General features: G+C 35.1%; 1 protein-coding gene across 1 annotated transcript in view; it reads right to left on the bottom strand.

Moving 5' to 3' along the window:
- Positions 1-21,320, bottom strand: part of DNAH12 (dynein axonemal heavy chain 12) — a 56,585-nt gene that overhangs the window by 29,210 nt on the left and 6,055 nt on the right. The window contains 27 exon segments of the mRNA XM_058844575.1: positions 407-595; positions 1,362-1,481; positions 2,107-2,295; positions 2,379-2,462; positions 3,392-3,532; positions 4,276-4,459; positions 5,107-5,216; positions 5,911-6,030; positions 6,340-6,585; positions 7,047-7,286; positions 7,697-7,849; positions 9,142-9,314; positions 9,535-9,691; positions 10,081-10,200; positions 10,791-11,073; positions 11,198-11,319; positions 11,536-11,730; positions 12,824-13,024; positions 13,366-13,551; positions 14,082-14,295; positions 15,255-15,448; positions 16,297-16,431; positions 18,097-18,222; positions 18,779-18,914; positions 20,161-20,339; positions 20,596-20,687; positions 20,797-20,947. Of these exon segments, the coding sequence (XP_058700558.1) occupies positions 407-595; positions 1,362-1,481; positions 2,107-2,295; positions 2,379-2,462; positions 3,392-3,532; positions 4,276-4,459; positions 5,107-5,216; positions 5,911-6,030; positions 6,340-6,585; positions 7,047-7,286; positions 7,697-7,849; positions 9,142-9,314; positions 9,535-9,691; positions 10,081-10,200; positions 10,791-11,073; positions 11,198-11,319; positions 11,536-11,730; positions 12,824-13,024; positions 13,366-13,551; positions 14,082-14,295; positions 15,255-15,448; positions 16,297-16,431; positions 18,097-18,222; positions 18,779-18,914; positions 20,161-20,339; positions 20,596-20,687; positions 20,797-20,947 (4,440 nt within the window).

Raw genomic sequence — 21,320 nt, forward strand, 5'->3', positions numbered from 1 at the left:
AACCACAACAAAAAACAAGAGAAGAAAGGAGTCTAACAGGTGCTATAAACAAAAATTCTAACACAAACTACCTATGGGCTTAATATTCTACTTTCCTTCTGAATAGTCCACATTCCTTTCTATACAAAAGCAGATTTGAATCTGCCAGCTAAGCTTGGGTTACAGAAGAAATATACAGTGGCAATATTACAAATATAACTGAAATGTACATCTTAGTATTTTACTTAAAAATTGGTCAGTACTCTGGTATTTGAAAAATAAATGAAAAATATATTTGTGGGATTTAATCCAACCAATACTCTACAACATTCAACATGCTTTGTAAAGTTAAAATACCCACCCAGCTGCATTTTCCTTCTATTAGGACTGTAAGAATCTATTTAGTGGATGCAGAAGCCAATCCTACCTTATACACGTAGTCATAGACCAAGCCTTTCTCTTCTAAGGGACACTCCCATGTTCCCAAGTTCTCTGGTACAGGATTTGTTTCAGATTTCCCAGACAAAGTTTCCCTCAAGAAATTATCAAAAATTGTCCTGCTGTCACCATCACAAGTTCCACCAATGGACCAGATTGTGGCAAAAGCAAAACAACCCTGCAAAGGCAAAAAAACATTAGTAACTGTCTCATAAATTGACACATTACATGAACCTTGTACAGTCTGATTAACAAACATAATTCTAAAAAAATATTGTTAAGCAGAGAGATGTTAGCAATTGCCCTTGAATACCCCTTGCCTAAAGAGATTTAGAAATCTGACTGTAGACAGAGCACACATACAATCTTACTCAAGGACAGAAAGAGAGAGAACAAAAAATAAAGGCCAATGACTACAGCAGTATATCACATGACAAAGCCTGAGTAGAGTTCTAATGACAAACCAGGGCCTAGGAATTTTCTAATTTCATTTTAAATAACTACTTTCACATTCTATTTTCTTCAGTTTTTCATAAGAATAATCATATAAGGTCAGACAGAGGATCCAACTAATAGAACTGTCAGAAAACCCTCTCACATAGATATATGGCTCAAACAAACAAAGCAATCAGTGTTGTATGAATATTTATTTCCTTTAAGTGAAAGAAGACCCTTTGCTTTAACTAACTTCTTGGTTACTTAAAAAGCACATTTAATAAAACCACTATCCCATTTAATTGGAAAAAGAGTAAATTTTTTAATCATATTTGTCACTTGTAAAACTTCCATCTCATCTGAGTATGGGGGGAGAGTGCAAGGAGGTAGTAAAATTGTTTCACGTGTCTCTTATTCACAAATTTGAGTTATTTGGATTAGTAAAACTGTTTTGAAAACCAGCATATAGAGAAACAAATACACATTTTGCTCCATGTTAAAAAACCAACCATAATCCAAGCACGGATGCTTTTGTTTGTAGGATCTTCTTGCACAGCTGGACAAATCAACATTTCAAAAATCCGTGTGAGAGCTACTACAACATTGATATCACTTGTAGGCACCAGTTCCTAAGAGATTCAAAAGGTTGGATGTCACATGTTAGGTGTTCACTTAATTTATTTTTGGAGATAAAATGCTAAAACAGTTAGATCACTAGCTAATCCTGAACACATACTAGAAGGCAAGGTTTACACTGACTTTTACTCAAAAGATCATTTGCCCTCCTCAATCATTGAAATGCCAAGACCTCTAGCTTGTTAACCATGTTCATGTCTACCATGTGAACACTACAATTAAACATCCTAAACCAAAAAAAAAAACCCCACAGAAGTAACTACAGCAAAATATGAGCCAAATTCTAAGTGCTGTTACACTGAGCTTGCAAGGAAATACACATTTCCCCTAAAACTTGCAACATGACGTCTTTAAAGAAAAAAAAAACAAACAAAATTCTCTTGGGAAAACATTTTAATTAATATTTTAATACTTACTTTACTTTTGAAAATAAGAAGATGAAAACTATGATCAAGTTTCAAGCCTTAGCTGATATTTTCATTTTAACTCTTCAAGCTGGTCCCAAGAGCCCCATATTCATTCTAACTGTGCATGTCATGAGAGAACAGTCACCTCCTACCAAGGGTAACAGGATGGAAATGGCCACTAACTACTGCAGGAAAAAATGGAAAAAAATACCTTGCACTGTTTCTGACGGACTCTTAATGCTGGTGGTACCAACCAATCAAAAAGTGCCTGCAGAAGATCTTGATGTTCCTCTGAGTTCAGTGGTTCAGGCAGTTTACTCAGCCAAGAGGTAACAAGTGGCCTCCAGCCCAGCTGAGAAGGTTCCAAATAAATCATGCCACAGCGACTGACCGTGGCAGGCTAAGGAAAAATGGTAAACTAATTTTATTGTGCATTTAATAGACTGCATTTTCTTTTATATTTTCATTAAATAGAAAACTTACTGACGCCTGGGAAAGATCCATCGTTTCAAAAATAAGAGTCATCTGAGGGGACATCTGGATGACTTCCCCACTCATCAAACAAAGCTTGAAAGATAAAAAGTAACATGCAAGATTAGAAAAACAAATAGTATTAAATTACACTTCCTATCACAGGGGAGTTCTATATGAAAACTGGCAAAACCAAGTAAAAGCAAAGGTAAGGTCAACCACATAAAATGTTTAACCACTTGTAGCAATAGATTCTTATTAAGTTTTAACTAAATTCTTCTCTTAAACCATAGTACTCCATAGTAACCTACCAGTAGGTTCATTACAATCAATCTTGTATATGACAGGATAAAGAAAAGATAGCAAGAAGAAAGGACAAAAGATAGCAGCAGCTATTGTTGCTAATACTGAAGCATTCCAGCTGGAGACACACTACCCTTTCATACAAAAGAGTCCAGTTTAAGTATTTTGACACATTATCATCCAGAAATTAAAAGTTCAAATGTTGTCTCTAATTTTCATATTTGCTTTGAGATTCCTAGGGTTCATTTACTAAAGTGGTGTTACAATTTTGACTTCAGAAGCCATTATTTTGAAAATGCAACCCTTTGTGTCTTGGGATTATCTTGAAATACAAGTGTCTAAAAATCTAAAATCTAAGTTTGTGCAGTCTTAGAAATAATGGGGTTTATAATATCTAATTACTTGTAACCTCTGATATTTAAATTTCAATTATTTATGTTAGAAAATTACTTTATGGCATTAAGGAAATACTACATAATTCATGTCTTTCAGCAATGAGTTGATATTGTGATTATGACTCCAATACAAACAAACAAAAGCAAAAAAACCTCAGTCAAAAAACACTAAAAAAAAAAAAGTTCATGTCTTGCCACCAATGTCATTTTGCACTTGGTCTTTTCAAAAGTCAGGCACTGCAGTTTGTATTTGTGGTTTGATGCATAGAAGAATATTTTCAAAATGTCACATAATTTTATTCAGGCATTTTTTTCACTGACTGGTACCTTTTTGTTGTCATCCAGAACGGTGTTCATGCTCTCTATCCACAGAGTATCGATGGGGCCATCGAAGATGACCCATTTGCGCTCGGGGGTTTCGGACAAGGCGAATTCCCTGAAGGTTGTAGCAACAACCCCATCTGTCCACTGACAGGTGGGGACATGGCAATGGGGAGTGAGACAAAGAACACAGAGTTCAAACTGAGCTGCCAGACACAGAAACCCTTCTCTTTGTTTTCCATTGTCCCTCTCTGCTCTCCTCTTGTGCTGCAGAGAGCAGCATGTAACCTTGGAGTATCACTGAGAGTCTTATAACAGCAAATTTTTAAAAAACCAAACATTTTCACTTGAAAAAATACTGTAACAAAAAAGACCAGCAATTCAATTTACTAAAACTTAGAAACGCTTCTGCCCTGTATTGCATCTGTTTCTCTACAGAGTCACCCTAAGTTTCAGTATTTCACATTTACTATTTCATATCATTCCTTCTCCAAACCTAAGTTTCACACTTGGGAACCCATGAGTTCATAGATTTTTCTAGAGAGCTTTTGCATTACTTTGATTATTCTAGTTAAGAACAGATAGAAAAATGAATACAATTACGTTTTATATGATTACAAAGCATGGATGCAACTATAAGAGGACAATGACCTTCAAAATGGTATTTTTTTTTTTTTCATATTCAAACCTATTTAACTGCATAAACATATGGTACTTTGGTTTTTTTTAATCCTAATTAAAAGCAGGCAACAAAAGTATTAGTTAAAGTAAAATTTACAATTGTTCTCTCATCTGTGTTTAAAATCATAAAATTATGAACTCAAGAGTTTACTATCCATAATAACAGACACATAATACACAGGAAACGTTATTTTTTACACATACATTACCTCATGGGATACCAGATCAAACTGCCCAAAAAGTTGGCCCATAGTGATTGATTTTGGATTCACAGTTCTATAAATAACTTTTTCTTCTTCACCATAACCACGCTCTTTCATAAGAGACAGTGTATCTGCCAATACATGTAGAACTTTGGTCTTCCCAGAAAATGACTCCCCCACCAGCATGAAGCTGTTGGATATGAAAAAAAAAATCTGCTATTAATAAATTTATCTTGAAATTTAGACTTTTACACATCACATGATGGCCAATGGTATCAAGCATATGCTTAAAGTTAATTTTCACCTAATTTTCAAAAAGCAAGGCAAGCAAATTTTCTTTGAATATAAAAAAATTCCTTTCCACAAACCCACTTTATTTGCATATGCAAATCTGATTGCACAATCTTACAGAGAAGATTAATTAATGAGCTGAATATTAACCATCATATGGCTAATGTCATACTGTATGTATTTCTTCCACACCATTACAGCTGCTATTCTGTAATGAAAGCTAGGAATAAAATGGCACAGATCTGACAACTAATATTTTAATACAAATAAGCTTTTATGGTCCTAACTTTTCACCATACTGATATCAGCACCTAAAATCATTATACATGTGCAAGTGTTTCTGATATCAGGAAGAGTACAATTCCTCAGACATAATCCACAAGAATTTTGGGACATGCAAAAGCAGTATCAGTAATCAGCTGCTCCAAAGCTGTTGACTAGAACAAAGAGGAATATTATTCTATCCTCAAAACCTTCTATAACTTTATATAAATGCTGCAGCATAAGTCAGAATTACAATGGATAGCACAGTGATGAGAACCTTACCCATGTCTAACAATCATCATTTCATATGTCTGTATCATTTTCTGCATAAAAGTTTGTACAGGTTGGACATTATGTCGAGCACAACATTCATTGCCACATTCCAAAAAATCCTAAAATGAAAACAAATCATAATCTCATTCTTGCCACAATTTAAATTAGTGTCCTGCACAATAATAGAAGAGTTTATGCTCATCAGAAAGGGTTTCAAATTAATTAATAACTGAAATAGCATTATCTAGAATACAGCAAACTTCCTGGAGGAAAAAATTCCCACTTCTGTACTTCATGTGCTAGAACAGGATTTAACTACAATTTTTATCTAGATGAGAAGGCATATCAGGAAATCAGAAGTGTTCTTCAGAACCAAACACTCTTTTCAAGGTCATAGTATTTACTGAAAGCTTAAAAGTTGGTTTTGTTTTTCCAACATACTCAACCTTTCCAATCATTCTCCTACAGAGATTGCTTTAAGTGATGCTAAGAATAAAATACAAGCACAAACCTTCATCTCACTTAATTATGTCCAAAAATTAGGAAAGAAATCAGAAAACCTAAAACTTGGTTAATGTACAGGTTGATTTCCAGTCTGTAATGCACAACACTTCTGCATGTAAGGGAACTCAGATGTGGATTATGTTCAGCAGATACAAGAATGTCCTTTCCTACAAAGTTTCATTGCAAACATTCAGCAGTTTTGCTCATCTTGATATACCTCCCTGTATTTATTGCACCTGATGAAAAAGCAAATCACCACAAAACAACCAACAAGGATTATGACCAAGAAAAAATTAGAAGAGTACTTACATTGTAGTCTGCCTCAGGAAGCTTGATTCCAGGAAATAAATCACTGGTTATACCCATGAACAGAGGTATATCATGTGACAAAAATTTGGGCTCATTCACATCTTTAATTGATCTAAGAAGCTAGAAGAAACAAATATGCATAATATGCATTTTACTGTTCTTATTAAGAGGCAGATAATACGGTGTTCAGCTATTAAAATAACCTAGTATGTAACAAAGAAGAATTCATTAAATGGGGCCTTTGATAAGAAGTTAAGCCCAACCATGCAATCATCATCATAGCCCCAGAAAATGCAGCATGTATTTTATTATCTTCATTTCACAAACTACAGAACAGTGATGTGAGAATATGTGCTGGACCTGCCTTCAGAACTCAGAACTCCAGGTATCTATGGAACTCCTTGAACAAATATTCCCTCAGGAACTCACCAATATATCTTCATCTTCTGTGGGAAATTTTAACTTTAGATTCCCTGCAGCCACCAGCACAGCTTTGACTGCCCGCATGCCATAGTCATAGTGATACTGAGAGGAAAGCTGTTCTGAACAGAGCCTGTAGGTCATGACTATCTTCACTGACAGTGACTTAGCATTCAAAAATCCATATGAATAGAGGGAAATTTCTGCTATCAGAGCGTAGTTTGGAACCATCATGGCTACTGTTCGGAAAAGAACCTGAAATACATACACAAAAAAGTATCTTCATGTAACTAATTAATTTAGGAATGGAAAGCAATTCAGAACTGTTACAGTATACATCCCACCATAAAACAGAATTATCAATATTTGCACCTTATGACTCCCTAGGAAGTCAACCTAAGTGAGCTACCACAAATACCCATCTTAATGTATAATGCAGTGCAGAAGAGGCACTGTCCCCCACAGCTCTATTCCCACAGCACTGTCTCAAGAATGCAGGAATGCAATTTTCCCCTTGCACAGATACATCCAGCAGTAAGGAAGGAAAGCGTGGTCCCACAGCAGGTGAGAGAATGCACTTCCTTTCTTTAAGCAATCTGCAGTTGGTGTGCTCCTCATGCTGCACTGTCTCTGCTTTCACTTAGACAAGCCTCCTCATTAAAACAACTCATCTGGTCAAAACAATCATTGCAAAGGTCACAGATGCATTATTTTACCTTCAGATTATCTGGAAGTTCAGAACGTCCTGCATAACCTGGATTCATAGTAATTGCTATAAAGCAGTTGGGATTAAGCTTTAGCTCAGTTCCTTCAAAATTAAATGTTTCTAGCTTTATCTGTATGGCTCTTTGGATGCAAAGGATCTGCTGTGCCACTACAGACAGCACTTCCAGTTCAATGCGATTGAATTCATCAAAACATGCCCAGGCACCAGATGAAGCCAAACCCTTGAAAAACTGAAAATGAAGAAAGAAACCAATAACATTGCTAACAGAGCCTTAGAGGATTCAAAGGAAACTAAGACTATAATGTTGGAAGATTAATTAGATTTAAAAAATACAATTACAATAATAATGCTTAAACCTGTTTAGTTCATAGATCAGTGATCTACTAAAGAATAAAGTTTTTGATTCTAAAGCAAGCTGCTTCAGAAGAAACCAATCCCATGAACTCTTGTTTCTTTCATGTTTTAATTAGCAACTTCTTAGGCTTTCGTAAAGCACAGAAAATGAAACATGTAGAGAATAGCATATGGCATCCAAGGGTAGCAGACCACAGGTGCCACATTTATTTGAGTCTGCAAAATAGGGACCCTAAAATTTCCATGCTAAAAATAAAATACAACATATATTTATTTTTTATTTACCTTTCCCATTGCCAGGTAATCAAGGCCATCAGAGCAGTTAAAGACAACACACTGAACAGCAAGAGCTTTAGCCAAATCTTTGGTGGTCTCCGTTTTACCTGTTCCTGCTGGACCCTCTGGGGCACCACCGAGGTTTAAATAAAAGGCTCCAATCTAAAGCAAAGAAATAGTTTATGGAAATTATTTGTACTTCATTCATACAAAATTCTTCTGAATGAAAATGATAAAATTAAATTGCACTTGATAGTTTTGTACACTTATTTTATCTAACATAAAAATTATGGTTTTACTAATTAAAAAAAATCTGAAATGTACTTACAGCTGGGGAAAATATGTAACAGAACTTAATTTTGACTGTAACAGAGGGCTTAGTTTTATTATCATCATGACCATGGTTGGTTACTCACACTTTATTATACCTAGTCTTTCAGTTCTGTTTAAATACACCTTTCAAGTTAGATTTATTGCAGTTACTTGTTGCTACTCTTTTCTCTCTCTGTCCTTTAATATACTTTTTTCCTCTTTTCTTTCCCACACCATCCCCCTTTGATGTATGTGCCTTCCATTGACCATTCCATACTCTCTCCTATATTCTACTGAAGTAGGGGAAAATCTGACAGAAAACAAAAAGTTACAGACTTCAAACAAACAGTCCAATCTACAGTTACAGGGCCACATCTGACAAGTTCTGGGAATACTTTATTAAGACTTTGGTGGGCAAAGGACAAGACTTCTACTTGCCAGAATGCCAGGCTTCCACCTGCTGTGCTCTGATTCAAGGTTTGTGAGCTTAAAACCAAAACAGACCACCAGCTGCATCACCCTCTCACATCAATGTACCTTGATGTTTTGACTGAGATACCAAACATCAGCTACAGCCACACTATGAGTGCCTAGAAAAACTTGAAATCATACTCCAGCAAAGAGACTGCGGTAACTGATAATGAGAAAAACTGTATCTGAGATGACTTGGGTAACTTCCAGTTGTCAGGTTTGCTGAGGATAAACCAGTACAATAATAAACACCTCTGCCAAGAGCAGGGATACTAAAACGTTGCCAAACTTGTACTAGTCTTAGGAACAGTGTGATCAAAAGCCAATCCCTCTCCACTTAACTTAGCAGCCACAGAACATCAGAAAAGCAGATTGCATTCTCATAATCTATACAGTAATCAAATATTGTCGTTCCTGTGTAATTTAAAAAAGTACATCCACAACAGAAGAACACACAAATATTTCAGTCAGGTTGGTGGGCTGTCCAGATTTCTTGTTACGAGGGATTTTCACGTCAACATTCTGTGAAAAAAACCTGATTCTAGCAGAAATAGCAGATAAGCCCTAAAGGATAGGTCTGAAAGTCCTAAAAGGATGCCTGCACTGAACAGTGTAAGCTATAGTATAGCACAGTAAATGCAATTTGCAGTACCCCAGGAGGAAGCTCATACCAGGGTGCGGTAACACCTGTCTGTGAGAGGAGTGATCACCAGGCGTGGGGAGTTCCCGAGGTATTCGTAGGCATATTTCACATTGCAGTTAATGATGCACACACGAACGTTCTCGTTCTGCCAATAATAGCGCAGCTGTGCAAGCCACTGAAAGTCTGTTTCACTCTGCACACCTGACAAGCAGAGTTGACAGCAATCATAAAAGATGTTGTAGGTAGCTGGATTTTCTATTAGGGTTAAATTTAAAACAGCTTTGAAATTATTAATGTTGATGCTTGTAGCCAAATACTCATAAACCCATCTTAGTACTGTACTGTTTACGTAGTAAAATTTGATGGGTTAATGATTTTTCGTTAACTAGGTGTTAAGAAAAACGTCTTAAAATATAATTACCACTTCCAATCATTTCCTTTATGACATCTCTAGCATGAACATCAATAGTAACCAAGGCACCCAGTGTAGTCCTTGTTTGCTTTGACAGTTTTCCTCTTACCAGCTCTACAATATCATTAAGTTGAAGCTGAAGCGTATCATAATAACCCTTTAAGCCCTAGGAGACAAAAGGTGATTTTGAAACTGGTTATATCACAATTTCAAGTGTTCCAGACTACTTCATGTTGACCAGATATCTTAACAGAGGTTGCTTATTAAGCTACTCTTTTATATTGTCATGGCTTTGCATCAACTTCTCTCTTATCCACAGTTATGCATTTATGTTGCAAAGCTACATTTTAAACTATGATTGCTCTAAGTAAGAATATTCAAGTACTTGAATGAAAGGTATAAATCACTGTACATAAGTTCATATATGTCAAACACACATACTCATAATTTTTCAAATTTTATTTTAATAGTAAAAAACTGTTTGATTAAGCAAAATACAACAGCTGAAATGAAACACTGAGAAAGATTTAAAAAAAATTATGCATTACACAGTACCTTGGGTCCATTGTGAAGAACTTCATGTACCTCACTTGTCCAGTACATTTGAGACACACACAACACTACTTGGCCAGGCCACTCCAGAACCCAGCGCTTTCTCTCGGTCTCTAGATATGCCTGAAAGAGTTAAATATATCATACAAACATAGTGGCTGGGAATATATATCACAGTGTAATATGGAAGCTTATAATGTAATCCTATTACTATTCCTTAATGAATAATACTATTTTCCTATTTGCAATGTCCAAATGGAGCTTTAAATGCTCTTTTCCATATAGGTTTACAATCTATTATCCAATAATTTCAAATATTCTTAGAATTATCTTTCCATTTTCCAAATATTCAGAAATTGTTAACTTCAGACAAAGAAACATTTTCTGTCTAATGACTTTCTTTTAGGAAGAAGCAAGCATATTGCAAGTGTTCTAACTCATTAGAAACCTAAACTACTACATCATAATATATCCTGTAAAATAGTACAGCTGTGAAACTTTTAGAATATCCAGTGTTATAGGAAAGCTATTTATGCCTTATTCAAACTAAACTCTAATGCATTTCACTGGCCTGTAAGTACAAGTCATGTTAACTTGGTCCTGGCCACACAACTTCATCAACTCCTCTGCTGAGGAAGAATTTTAGAAAGCCAAGAGACAGCCATAAAACTAAGATAGGTGCTACAGTTCTTAAATTATCTCAAACCCCATACCATTCTTGATCTGGCAATTACATCGCGTACAGTCTTCAGCATAATATCTTCTACTTGAATTAACCATTTCTCCACTGCACCTCGAGCTTCAGAAGTAGAAATGTTTGAAATCAGTTGCACACGTTCACCTTCAGAACTACACATTCCTTTAATATCCAAATTGCGAAGGAAGTCCAGCTTAGCAATGCCTTCAAAACACTTCTTCAAGTGAGGCTGAACTCTAAGAGGATCCTTAGTCTCTGACAGGATCTCCAACATTTCATCATTAGACAAGAAAAAGAAGCTAAAAAAATAAGAAAAAAAAAATACAACTACATTATCAAGCTGTTTTTAAGACTGATCTTATTCACAACAAAAAAACTCCATTCAGAATCTTTTGGTTTTTAAATAACCAAGGCTCATAATACCGGGGAAAGAAGAGACGCTTTTTTTCCAGGTAAGCATTAAGTCCTTTCATGATTTTGTCAAGAAGCTCATTACAGGTCTGAAGCTTCTCTGCTAATCCTGGCAAAGAAGTAGCAACAAGAACCTATAACGACAAACATGTGCAAATTGTCAGCTAAAAATGAAGTATTTTGAACAGTAGAAATTAATCAAGTAAGTAACAACACAACTTTGTTTCTAGAAAGCCTAGGGAGCTGAAATCATATCACTGTATATATTCTGAAAACTAAGCATCCACCACCCCCTAAAAAAATGGTAAGAGAAGCTACTGTTTCCTGTTAGTTATGGATATTTCCCTTACCTTTGGGTCTTCAGCACAAAACTGCATAATCTCTCTCCACAGTCTATCCACAGTCTGAAACTGCCGCCCTTCTTCTGGCATCTGTTGCATAATATCCTCAGAAGAAAAGATGGGTTCCAAATACAGCCACTGTGCCTGCACTTTCAGCCACTCATCAATATTCTCCTGAATTTGAATCAAGCGGCTTTCCCATTCCTTAATAAATGTTTAAAAAATGTTAACTTGACATTTCCAAGCAGATAATGTTAGAGACAACAAATTCAGGAAAGGCGGACATTGTGGTATTCCAGCTTCCAGAGAGAAAAAAAAAGTTTACCAATAAAAAAAGTGAAAGAAAAATATTTACAAGAGTCTCAGTTCTTCCACATATACAGATGGCCAAAGAACCTCAGAAGTTTTTACTTACTCGGAAATTAATTTTCCAAAATGCATTTATCACTTCAGTGCTATGAACTTTGAACAACTTAATTATTAAGCAATAGCCAGGAGGCTACCAATGACAAATGGTGTTTCATCTCCCCACAGCAAGGGCTCTTGTAGCTGAATGGCAGAGGGACACAATACCAGAAAAGCCACCTCAGCTCATAGGAGAGATCCAGTAAGTCCAGCATCCCTCTCCTAAGGACAATAGCAGATACCACTGGAGCAGGCTGCCTGTAAATCATAAGTATGCTCACTAAGCCTGCTTGAGCCTGAACATTACCTACATAATAATGAACAAAAATGAACTAGGGAGGGAAACTGCAAAGCAATGCCACCAGCTTCTCTCCTGTCAATAGCCATGGTGTTAGCATCACAAGGACTACTCTAGCCCTGAAATTCACAAGCAGGTGGTAAAGCGCTGCCATCATTGCTCTGAGGTCTGATTAAAAAACATTCTCCCAGCTGTCAAGAAGTTTCTTTGCCTTGAGGAAAACATTGTAGTTCAAAATTTCAGTCCAAAACCCAATAAATAAATAAATAAATAAATAAATAAATAAATAAATGTTCTTATTAGCAATAATAGAAACATTATTTCTGGTTATTAAGAAGAAAGGTTAATGGAAATTGTGATTTTGCAAAATGTGAGAAAAAAGAACCATGTTCTCTTGGTTGCACTCGAATCTGAATGGAAGAGAGAATTCCAGAACAGAAATAAAATATGACTCATACAAACTCAAAAGATTCTTGCTGAAAAAATCAATGAAAGCATTTCATTCACAACTCAAATAAAGCTGTAACACAATCGGTATACTATTGCACTACAGTAATCCTACAATTAAAATGGTTGAAAAAGTACTCATTGTACCCTTATTTCGTTGTCAAATGGTTTAATGAAAGGTGATCCTCTCATTGTCTGAGTTTTCATAATCTGATCATCAAGAAGAGCCTGAATATCATCCACTGAAGACAGAATATGAATACCAGTCTCACGATACAAATTTGTGGTGAAGGAAATTGAATCCCAGGTTTCCATCATGGTATGCATTGCTTTCTCCAAAGAAAATTCCTATTTAAAAAGAAAATAGCTTGGTCTAGTCACTGAATTGTTTTTTTGGAACTCTCTAATTCAATATATAAGCTTATCTAGCTGAATAAGCACAAACTAATTACTTGTTATTATTTTTCCTCAGTATATCCTTTTCTTGCACACAGAAAGCAGCACACTTGGGAAATATTGGTGATGTCACATGAGATACAAATGCCAACACTCATCACTAACATATAATGGGCCAAAGTCTCACCAAATCTCTTCTGTTGCATAATGGAAAGACTAATGCTAATAAATCATAGAAGTATTCACTAAAAGACCTGATGTCATATTTGTGACTATCAAATCTCTGTGCTTACCTTGCTTGCACCTACACTTATTGTGGTAAACTGTTCCAAGTAAGCAGATAGATTCTGCTTTAAAACTTTTCTCAGGGTAGTTCCAGCATCTGGTGTTATATCATATCCTACTATATCTGACATCTGCTGCCAGTGACGTTCTCTCATGCCAGGGTTACAAAAGACAGCCACAGTTGGAATATTTTCCTAATTCAGAAAAAAAACATTTTTAAGGTAAATATTGTCATACAGACTATTTCTTAATTTTTTAATAATCTTTCAGGTGCATTTAAAATTTTGCTACTGTAGCCAAAGACATTAAAATCTTTTCCAAGAAGTGCAGATGGCTCCATTCAGGTATTCATTTCTAAATAATTATATCAACTACTGAAAAATAAATATAAAAAAACTATTAAGCATAGTTTTTCAGTGATGCTAAATTTTGCTTCTGTTAACATAAGAGTCCCATTTCAAAATTCCCAGCTACATCCTTAAATGTTTTTCTGCATCCAAAAATTACTTTTCTCCTGTATGTGTTCACTCATTATAATTCCAGAAACTGTAAAAAAAAAATTAATCCCATTTTACAAAAATGAATGGGACAGTACAATCTGGAAATGGGGATTCAGAACAGTCTCACTCTCAATCTCTTACACTGCATCATCTACTTGTACTGAGCCCTGAATTTAGCACTTGTTCCTGAGCATCAGATATTAATATCCCTCACATTTTCTTACCTTAAATTCTTTAATCTGTTCCAGAACCGAAGAACACATTGTAAGAGTTGGATTACCCCTTACACCTTTGTGTCGCACTGTCTTTTTCTTGTCCAGTTCTTTCTTTTGCTTTTGTTGGAAGAGTCTTAACATTTTGTACATCTCTCTATAAAATTCATCAATCTCAACCTCCATGATTTCTCCATTTAGTTCCAAAAAGGTCCCATCCATCCATCTGAAAAAAAAAATAAAGTTACAAAACAGCCCACAAATACATTTGCAAGACTTGAATATGAATTCATATATAATTCCATGAATAGCTATTTAAATCAAAGCAAAGCTCTTCTTCCATAATGTTATTCTTTGCAAAATTCTTATGCTCAACTAAAAGTGGCCCAACCACATTCTTCTGTGTATTTGTGTAATTCTCTTAAGTCACTCAGACACTGAAACTGAGTAACTTAAACTCTAGATGCAGATCAACATATGACACTTAAAAATACGTTATATTTTCAAACCCACCACACTTTCAGCCTCAGCACATTATAACTTCTGAAGAATGCATAAAATGATAAATAATATCCCTTAATTTATACACAGAATACAGTTTTTGTGGTGGAATCTAACTAACCACCAGACAGCAACGCAATCATTTGAACCCACTATTTTGGACAGCTGCTAGGTTAAAACCAGTTTTGATTACAAACAGATGATGAGCTATCTAGTTGAACTTCTTCCTTTTCTGGAACACAGCATTACTCATAACACAATTTTTCTTTTCAATACATTTCTTTCACAATTTCTTGTCTTATTACAGGCTACACCAGCATGACCAATACAATTAGAACCCAGTCTGAGATACACTCCTCTGCTCTCAGGCACACGGTGTGATTCTTGGGGCTGTCCTGTGCAACACTGGGACTTGGACTTCATGATCTCTGTGGGTTCCTTCCAGCTTAGGAAGTCTGATGATTCTATGATTCCATGATTATATTTTAAAAATTAAAAATGTATATTTTTTCTAGCTGAATTCAAAGTAGCAAGCCTGGTATGTATGTTATACTACCCTTTTACTTTGCTTACTAATAACACATGCTAACAAGAAAACAAACTCATATTCTACATCTGACATGAACAAGACCAGGATAAGCGTTTTTCTCACTCTCCATCTTACAGCATTTAGAGCTGAATTACCTTCTTTCTGTTCGCTGCCATTTCAGTATAAGATTAAAGAGTTTCTGGTATGGTTCTATCTCAGTTTTTAAGTTGTTGAGGAGTGGGAATTCACTTGGTTTCCACCCGAGCAGAGTCTCTTCTTTATTAAGAGCAGCTACTGTTTCATCAGTGTCCTGTATTGTTTTCTGTAATGTCCTCAGGTCAGTCACATACTGCAATCAAATAACAGTATGTCTTGAGAAATAACCAAATTGTGCTCTGAACAGCTATCAAAATAAGATATCAAAGTATAACCTTTCACATTTAAATTTTAGAAAACAAGATTTAAGAACTTGTCTGCTCATTGATGAGTACATACACTGTGAAGAACCCAGATGAACATTATGAAAAATAGAATTGGACCTCATTACTGAATTTGAGTATTTTCAAAATGTTCGTACTTTAAAACTCACTGTTCCAGAAGGCAGGCACACACTTTTTTACATACGTGGCATATCATATTGGTAACTGGGATCTATTAGCTCAGGATTTACATTTTGTGCTTTGAAGTGTTCTGTTTTTTAAAAAACAGAATTTCTTACTATGCAATATCTTCCAATTAAAGTACAAGACCTGCTCTGAAAATTAAAAAATACTGCTAGAAATGCACAAAGTTTTGGAGCCAGTGGTCTGCTCTTCACTAGCATAACAATGAAGTTTTGAAGTTTGTAGGAAAAAAATATCAAACCTGTGCTTGTTTTGCATTAATTGATTTGGGAGGGAGAATGTATGAATGATTTTTGTGCATGCACACACTCTTTCTGAACTGCTGTTATTGTTATCTGTTAGTTAATTCAAGCACAACTTTATAGCAAACTTTCCTTTAAATAAAATGCTAATTACCAATGAAAAAAAAATGGGAGGGGGACTGAGCTTGTTCACTGCCGCAAGAGGATAATAAATGTTTTAGTTCACATTTGTTAAACTAATTACTTTTAATTACATTTTTTTTCTAAAAAATTGAATGCCTGTGTGTTAAACACATAAAACATTTATACCAATTTTATACTATTGATCAAACCTGTTGCATGCAATCCAGTTCTGAGTATTCTTCTAATTCTGACACAGAATTATAAAGCCTCCCTACTTCGACCTGCAGGTTATCACATTTCTGTTGCACTTCTTGTTCTCCTTTTGCTTTAGCCTGTTCAATCAGCTACAAAAGAATTTATTTTTTTCATGACAAAAAAGCACAATGCAAAGGTGTCAATGGTTAACAATTAACATACATACTACCATCTAAACATTTAGTGCAAACAGGCAGAAAACTAATAATACAGATAAATTATTATCCTTGCAACAACTGATTTTCTTTTCCTATGCCCCACTTCAATGTGTGCAACCTCTACATGCTCACATGGAACCCTCATCTCAATAATCACAGAAGTTAGGATTACCATAAAGGCCTTCTTCAGGAATCAGAAAAGAGAAAGTAAAGCATTACAGGAAAAAAATAGATATTCTCATTTTTGGGATTCAGTATTTGACAGCCAAAAAGGACACCTACAGTTGTTGAAAGCCAATGTTATCCCTCACATACCTGTGGCTGTAAAAGGCAGAAATGACAGAACACAAGACCACCTTAAAGCACTGGGTCTGCTCGCCCAAGGGTTTGTTTTAAGCTACCAAACAAAAACAATCACGAAAGAGATCTCCTAAGACAAGGACAAGTACACTCACTGCCATGCAAAATTTGTGAAGCAGATAAACAGAACATCACCAAAGGAGGAACCAATATTTTCCTTTTGCATTAGAATACAAACAGACTCATATCTGAGAGTCTAGAATGCAAATATACAGATTCATGAAAACTTTGATGTGAAACTTTTCTTGTCCTCAACCTCTAGCACAATGCAAGTCACTCGACAGCCAGCTACAGGGTCCTGCTGCTGAGGGATTCTCACTAAGTATTCACTGTGTACGACCATTTCTGTTAAAAGGAGCTAGAACAAGCATCATGGACTCTCTGCATAGAAGCAGAAGATTAATTTTACTGATTTATCTTTGGGGATTAAAAGAATACTTTGCTTGCATGGGGACAACATGCAAACAAAGTATTTTACAGACGAATCAGTCTCCCAAGCTATCTTTTCAGTGAGAGGCATATTTACTACACTTGGACATACGCCTTAGTATTTAAACAATACTTAGTAAAGGAGAAATCCTTAATTGCAATATTTTAAAGATACTGATTTTTTAAATGTTAGTTATTAATTATTTAAAAAATTTAGAAGAAATTGTTAAGTCTATGCTAAATAACTACTGAGAGGCAAAAGAACACCAAAAGGCTTGACTTACTGTGTCACAGACAAAGCATGCTTAGCAAGATGAATACAGATGGTAGAAGTAAAGTAATCTACAGTCACACAGAGAAAATGAGATGCTGCATATTTTCTATTAATGATTGCTAGAAAACCTTGTTCCCACTGTTATTTTATTGACAGAACAAAATACCATTTTAACTAAATGACTTCCTGTCCAGACACTCAGTCTTATTAAAGGCCTAACAGTTATATTTTCAGTACTAGACAAAAACAGTGTGGTGTATTTTCATCTGCCTATGTATTACCTAATACTGACCACAAGCATATTAGGATAATAAGACTTGCTGAAGCTTTTAAGTTACAGTGACAGTTTTAAAATTTAGCCACAAAAAGCCCACTTTTGCTACAAAAATCTGGAAATATGTTATTCATGCATGTCTAAATTGGTATGGCTCATATGTGTATATACATTTAGCCTGCTGAGGAAATAAATAGCTCAAGTAAAGTGAGAAGTCTAACAAGTCAAAATATACCATAAACTAGGAAAATGCTCTTACAATATCATGCTCTTTAAAAATGAGGTTAATCTTCTTTGGCCATAATATAGTTGTTGAATTTAGTTCCATGTCTTCAGGACCAAACGGATAAACATCTATCAAGTAACTCATTTGCCGACAGCACTCCTACAAAGAGAGATTTCACAAAACTTTAGGTATGATAGGTCTGTTTAAAATATAGGGCAGGACAATATTATCTACAAAGATAAAATAAAAATCTACATTTCATGAACTTTTCAGAATTCAGAGTTCCTTCAGCCAATTGAATATTAACATTTAAAATATATGTGTAATGTTTTTCAAGTCCCTGTCCTGATCATGAGCTTGTTTCTCTAAATATGACTCCTGTGTTCTTTAAGTCTAAATGCAGAAATCCTAATGTTATTAAAAATATACAAAATATAAGTTCGGCAGATATAAATGTAACATGTTATATTTATAGATCTATTGTCATAGCAGAAAATCTGATACATATACACACACACACACACACACACACACACACACACACACACACACACGAACTACTCCTAATGTAACAGCAACTATATTCTGCTCAAAGAATAAACTGTTTCTTGTGTGTTCAGTCTGTTGACTGTTTTTACATAAAACGTTCTTTATACTTGTTACATTTTCACAAATGTCTAATAAAAAGATCAAGAGTTAAAGGATACTATTTTACCTTGCTCCTTTGCACCAGGTCCTGCATATCTTTGGTTTTGACTCTCTTTATGTAATTCATTATTTCTACCATTTCTTCTGTTGACTCAGGAACTTTCAATGCACATTCCTTAATGGCTTCAAATTCACTGCATATCCTAGAGTTTTATTTTACATAAAATACCAACATATTAAGATTTTAGTTTGACTTGCTTTCAAGCTTTGATGTAATTAAAAATTCAAATTACTTCTTTTAAGTAGTCTCACCTCATTATTTATGAACTAGAAGGGTAATACAACCAAGTCAGTCTAGATAAATACTGGTTTCTGACTTGCAATAATTGCTTTATTTGGATTTTGGGGTATTCTTCTGAAATAAATGATTTAGTAACCTGTTGTTACTAAAAGAACTTCAGCAAACTCATTAGTGTACACACAAACATTTTCCTAGTAAATATTGTCTCACTTTGGTAATGTGGAATCACTATAAAACTTGGCCATAATTGTTCATTTTAACTAAAAAATGTAGTAAGACTTTCCTCATGACTTAATCCATACCTGCAAATTAACCTTCTATTTAACTAAATTGATATCCTTTAAGTTCACCTATGTAGAGGATAAAGGGAAAGTGGAGGATATAATTTTTATCAGTTTTAATAAGGCTTTACAGCCTTCTAGATGTGTTCATGGTTTTCTGGGTGAAGAACTGGAGAAGGGCAGAGCTCAAAGGGCATTGTAGCAAATGGCTGGTGACTGTCACCAGCAGTGTTCCTCACAATCCAGCTCTGTTCAATATATTTATCAATGATTTGGATGCAAGAGTTGAATGCACCATCAGCAAGTTTGCTCATCATACAACTCTGAGGTGCTGCTGACTCCCTTGAAGGATGGGACACTTTGCAGAATTAAACATTTGACTATGATTAAGGGGATGAAAGGTAATGAGTTGAAATGCCAGATTATGCACCCAGGATGGAGTAACACCCAGCACAAATACAAATGGGGAGGAATGGATTGAGAGCAGCCCTGCTGACGCATCTATCAGGTAACAAAAGAGCCTAACTAGCCTTTGACAGTGCAGTAATAATGTAATTCACACTTAAAAATCCAGATCAGTAATAAAGTTCACGGATCTTTGATCTTCTAGCTCCTCCATCATCCAAGTCTATACATACTAATATGTTTTCCTCCTGGACGAGATCCTGAGGTTGCAGACTGCAACACCTACCTATTTTTGAGACTAAAACAGCAGAATAAATACCACAGCTGGTACAAACTGCATTAGATTGTTAGTTAGCCAAGAACCTCCAGTAAACTGAAGTATGGTATATTTGCATTTCTTCTACATCTTTCTACTATGCATTTAACACATAGAGCATTCACAAGCAGAAAAATTCTACTTACCTTTCATTTTCCTCTCTGTAATCTGTAAATATTTTGTCCATTAGCATTTTTGCAAAGTTGTTTGCACAATCAGCCAAACCTTGCTTTAAATCCTCACAATTCAAACAGATCATAGGGAAATAAATCACCTCTGGCAAACTCATGATTTCCTTCTTGAGGGTGAAAAATTCATCTATGAACTTCAGAAAAACATTAGACTTTACACTTCAGAGTTGTTGTTTAAATACTTGGCTACATGAGTAAATATTAGATATTGAAGAAAATAAGTAATATTTTCTTCTATTTACCATAAATTTTTAGGGGAAAAATCTATTACATTGTAGGTAGTCCATATATTTTTAGCTAAAGGCTAAGCACCTGTTGTCCTCTGTTACGTTTTCATTTTTGCTGTATCCATAGTAAAAATTATTTATAAAGTGTAGAATTAAAACTTACAGTAGTGTACTCATCAAAACTGGGTTGTTCTGCTATAAAGCTGTTTATCCGTTTCTCTGCAGTTCCATCCACAAGCCAGCCATAACTTTCAACTATAATTCAATTACAACATATTCATATTATTAAAATGCGTATGCCATACAGCAAGTTACTTATTACAAAGAGATGACACAGCTATTTACATACTCTTCTATCACTTACCATAGCCTTTAAAATGTTCATTTGGGCCTTCTAAGTTGTATGCAATAGATCTTTTCAGAGTGGATTTGGCCCATTGTACGGTGTGAGCAGGAAGCTCAGCATCCAGGGTTCCAGTGCCTCCCGTTAGCCAAGCACACACTGTTTGGATGTTCTAAGAGCAGTGCAATTTATTTAAATTTTAAATAAATTTAAATAAATAAAAGTGATTATTTAAATTTTAAAAAGCAGTGCAAGGATATATATACTTTAAAAGTAAGTTGCAATCTGCAGAAAGCACAATCATAAAAGTATGAGACCATGACCAAGTTCACATGCCTTATACACATGTAGAATGACTTTTCCTGAAGCAAAAAGTTGAACAGGAAATATGTAAAAGAAAAAAAAATCCAGCCTTGAATAAAATTAAATTATATCATATATGCAAACACAGAAAAATCAACCCCAAAAGACTTCTCTGAAAGTACCATCACATGTGACTAGTGACCAATACTCAGTTCACATCTAAAGCCCCCAGAAAGGCTCTC

The sequence above is a fragment of the Poecile atricapillus genome, chromosome 9 (assembly GCF_030490865.1).
Source record: "Poecile atricapillus isolate bPoeAtr1 chromosome 9, bPoeAtr1.hap1, whole genome shotgun sequence".
Taxonomy (NCBI): domain Eukaryota; kingdom Metazoa; phylum Chordata; class Aves; order Passeriformes; family Paridae; genus Poecile; species Poecile atricapillus.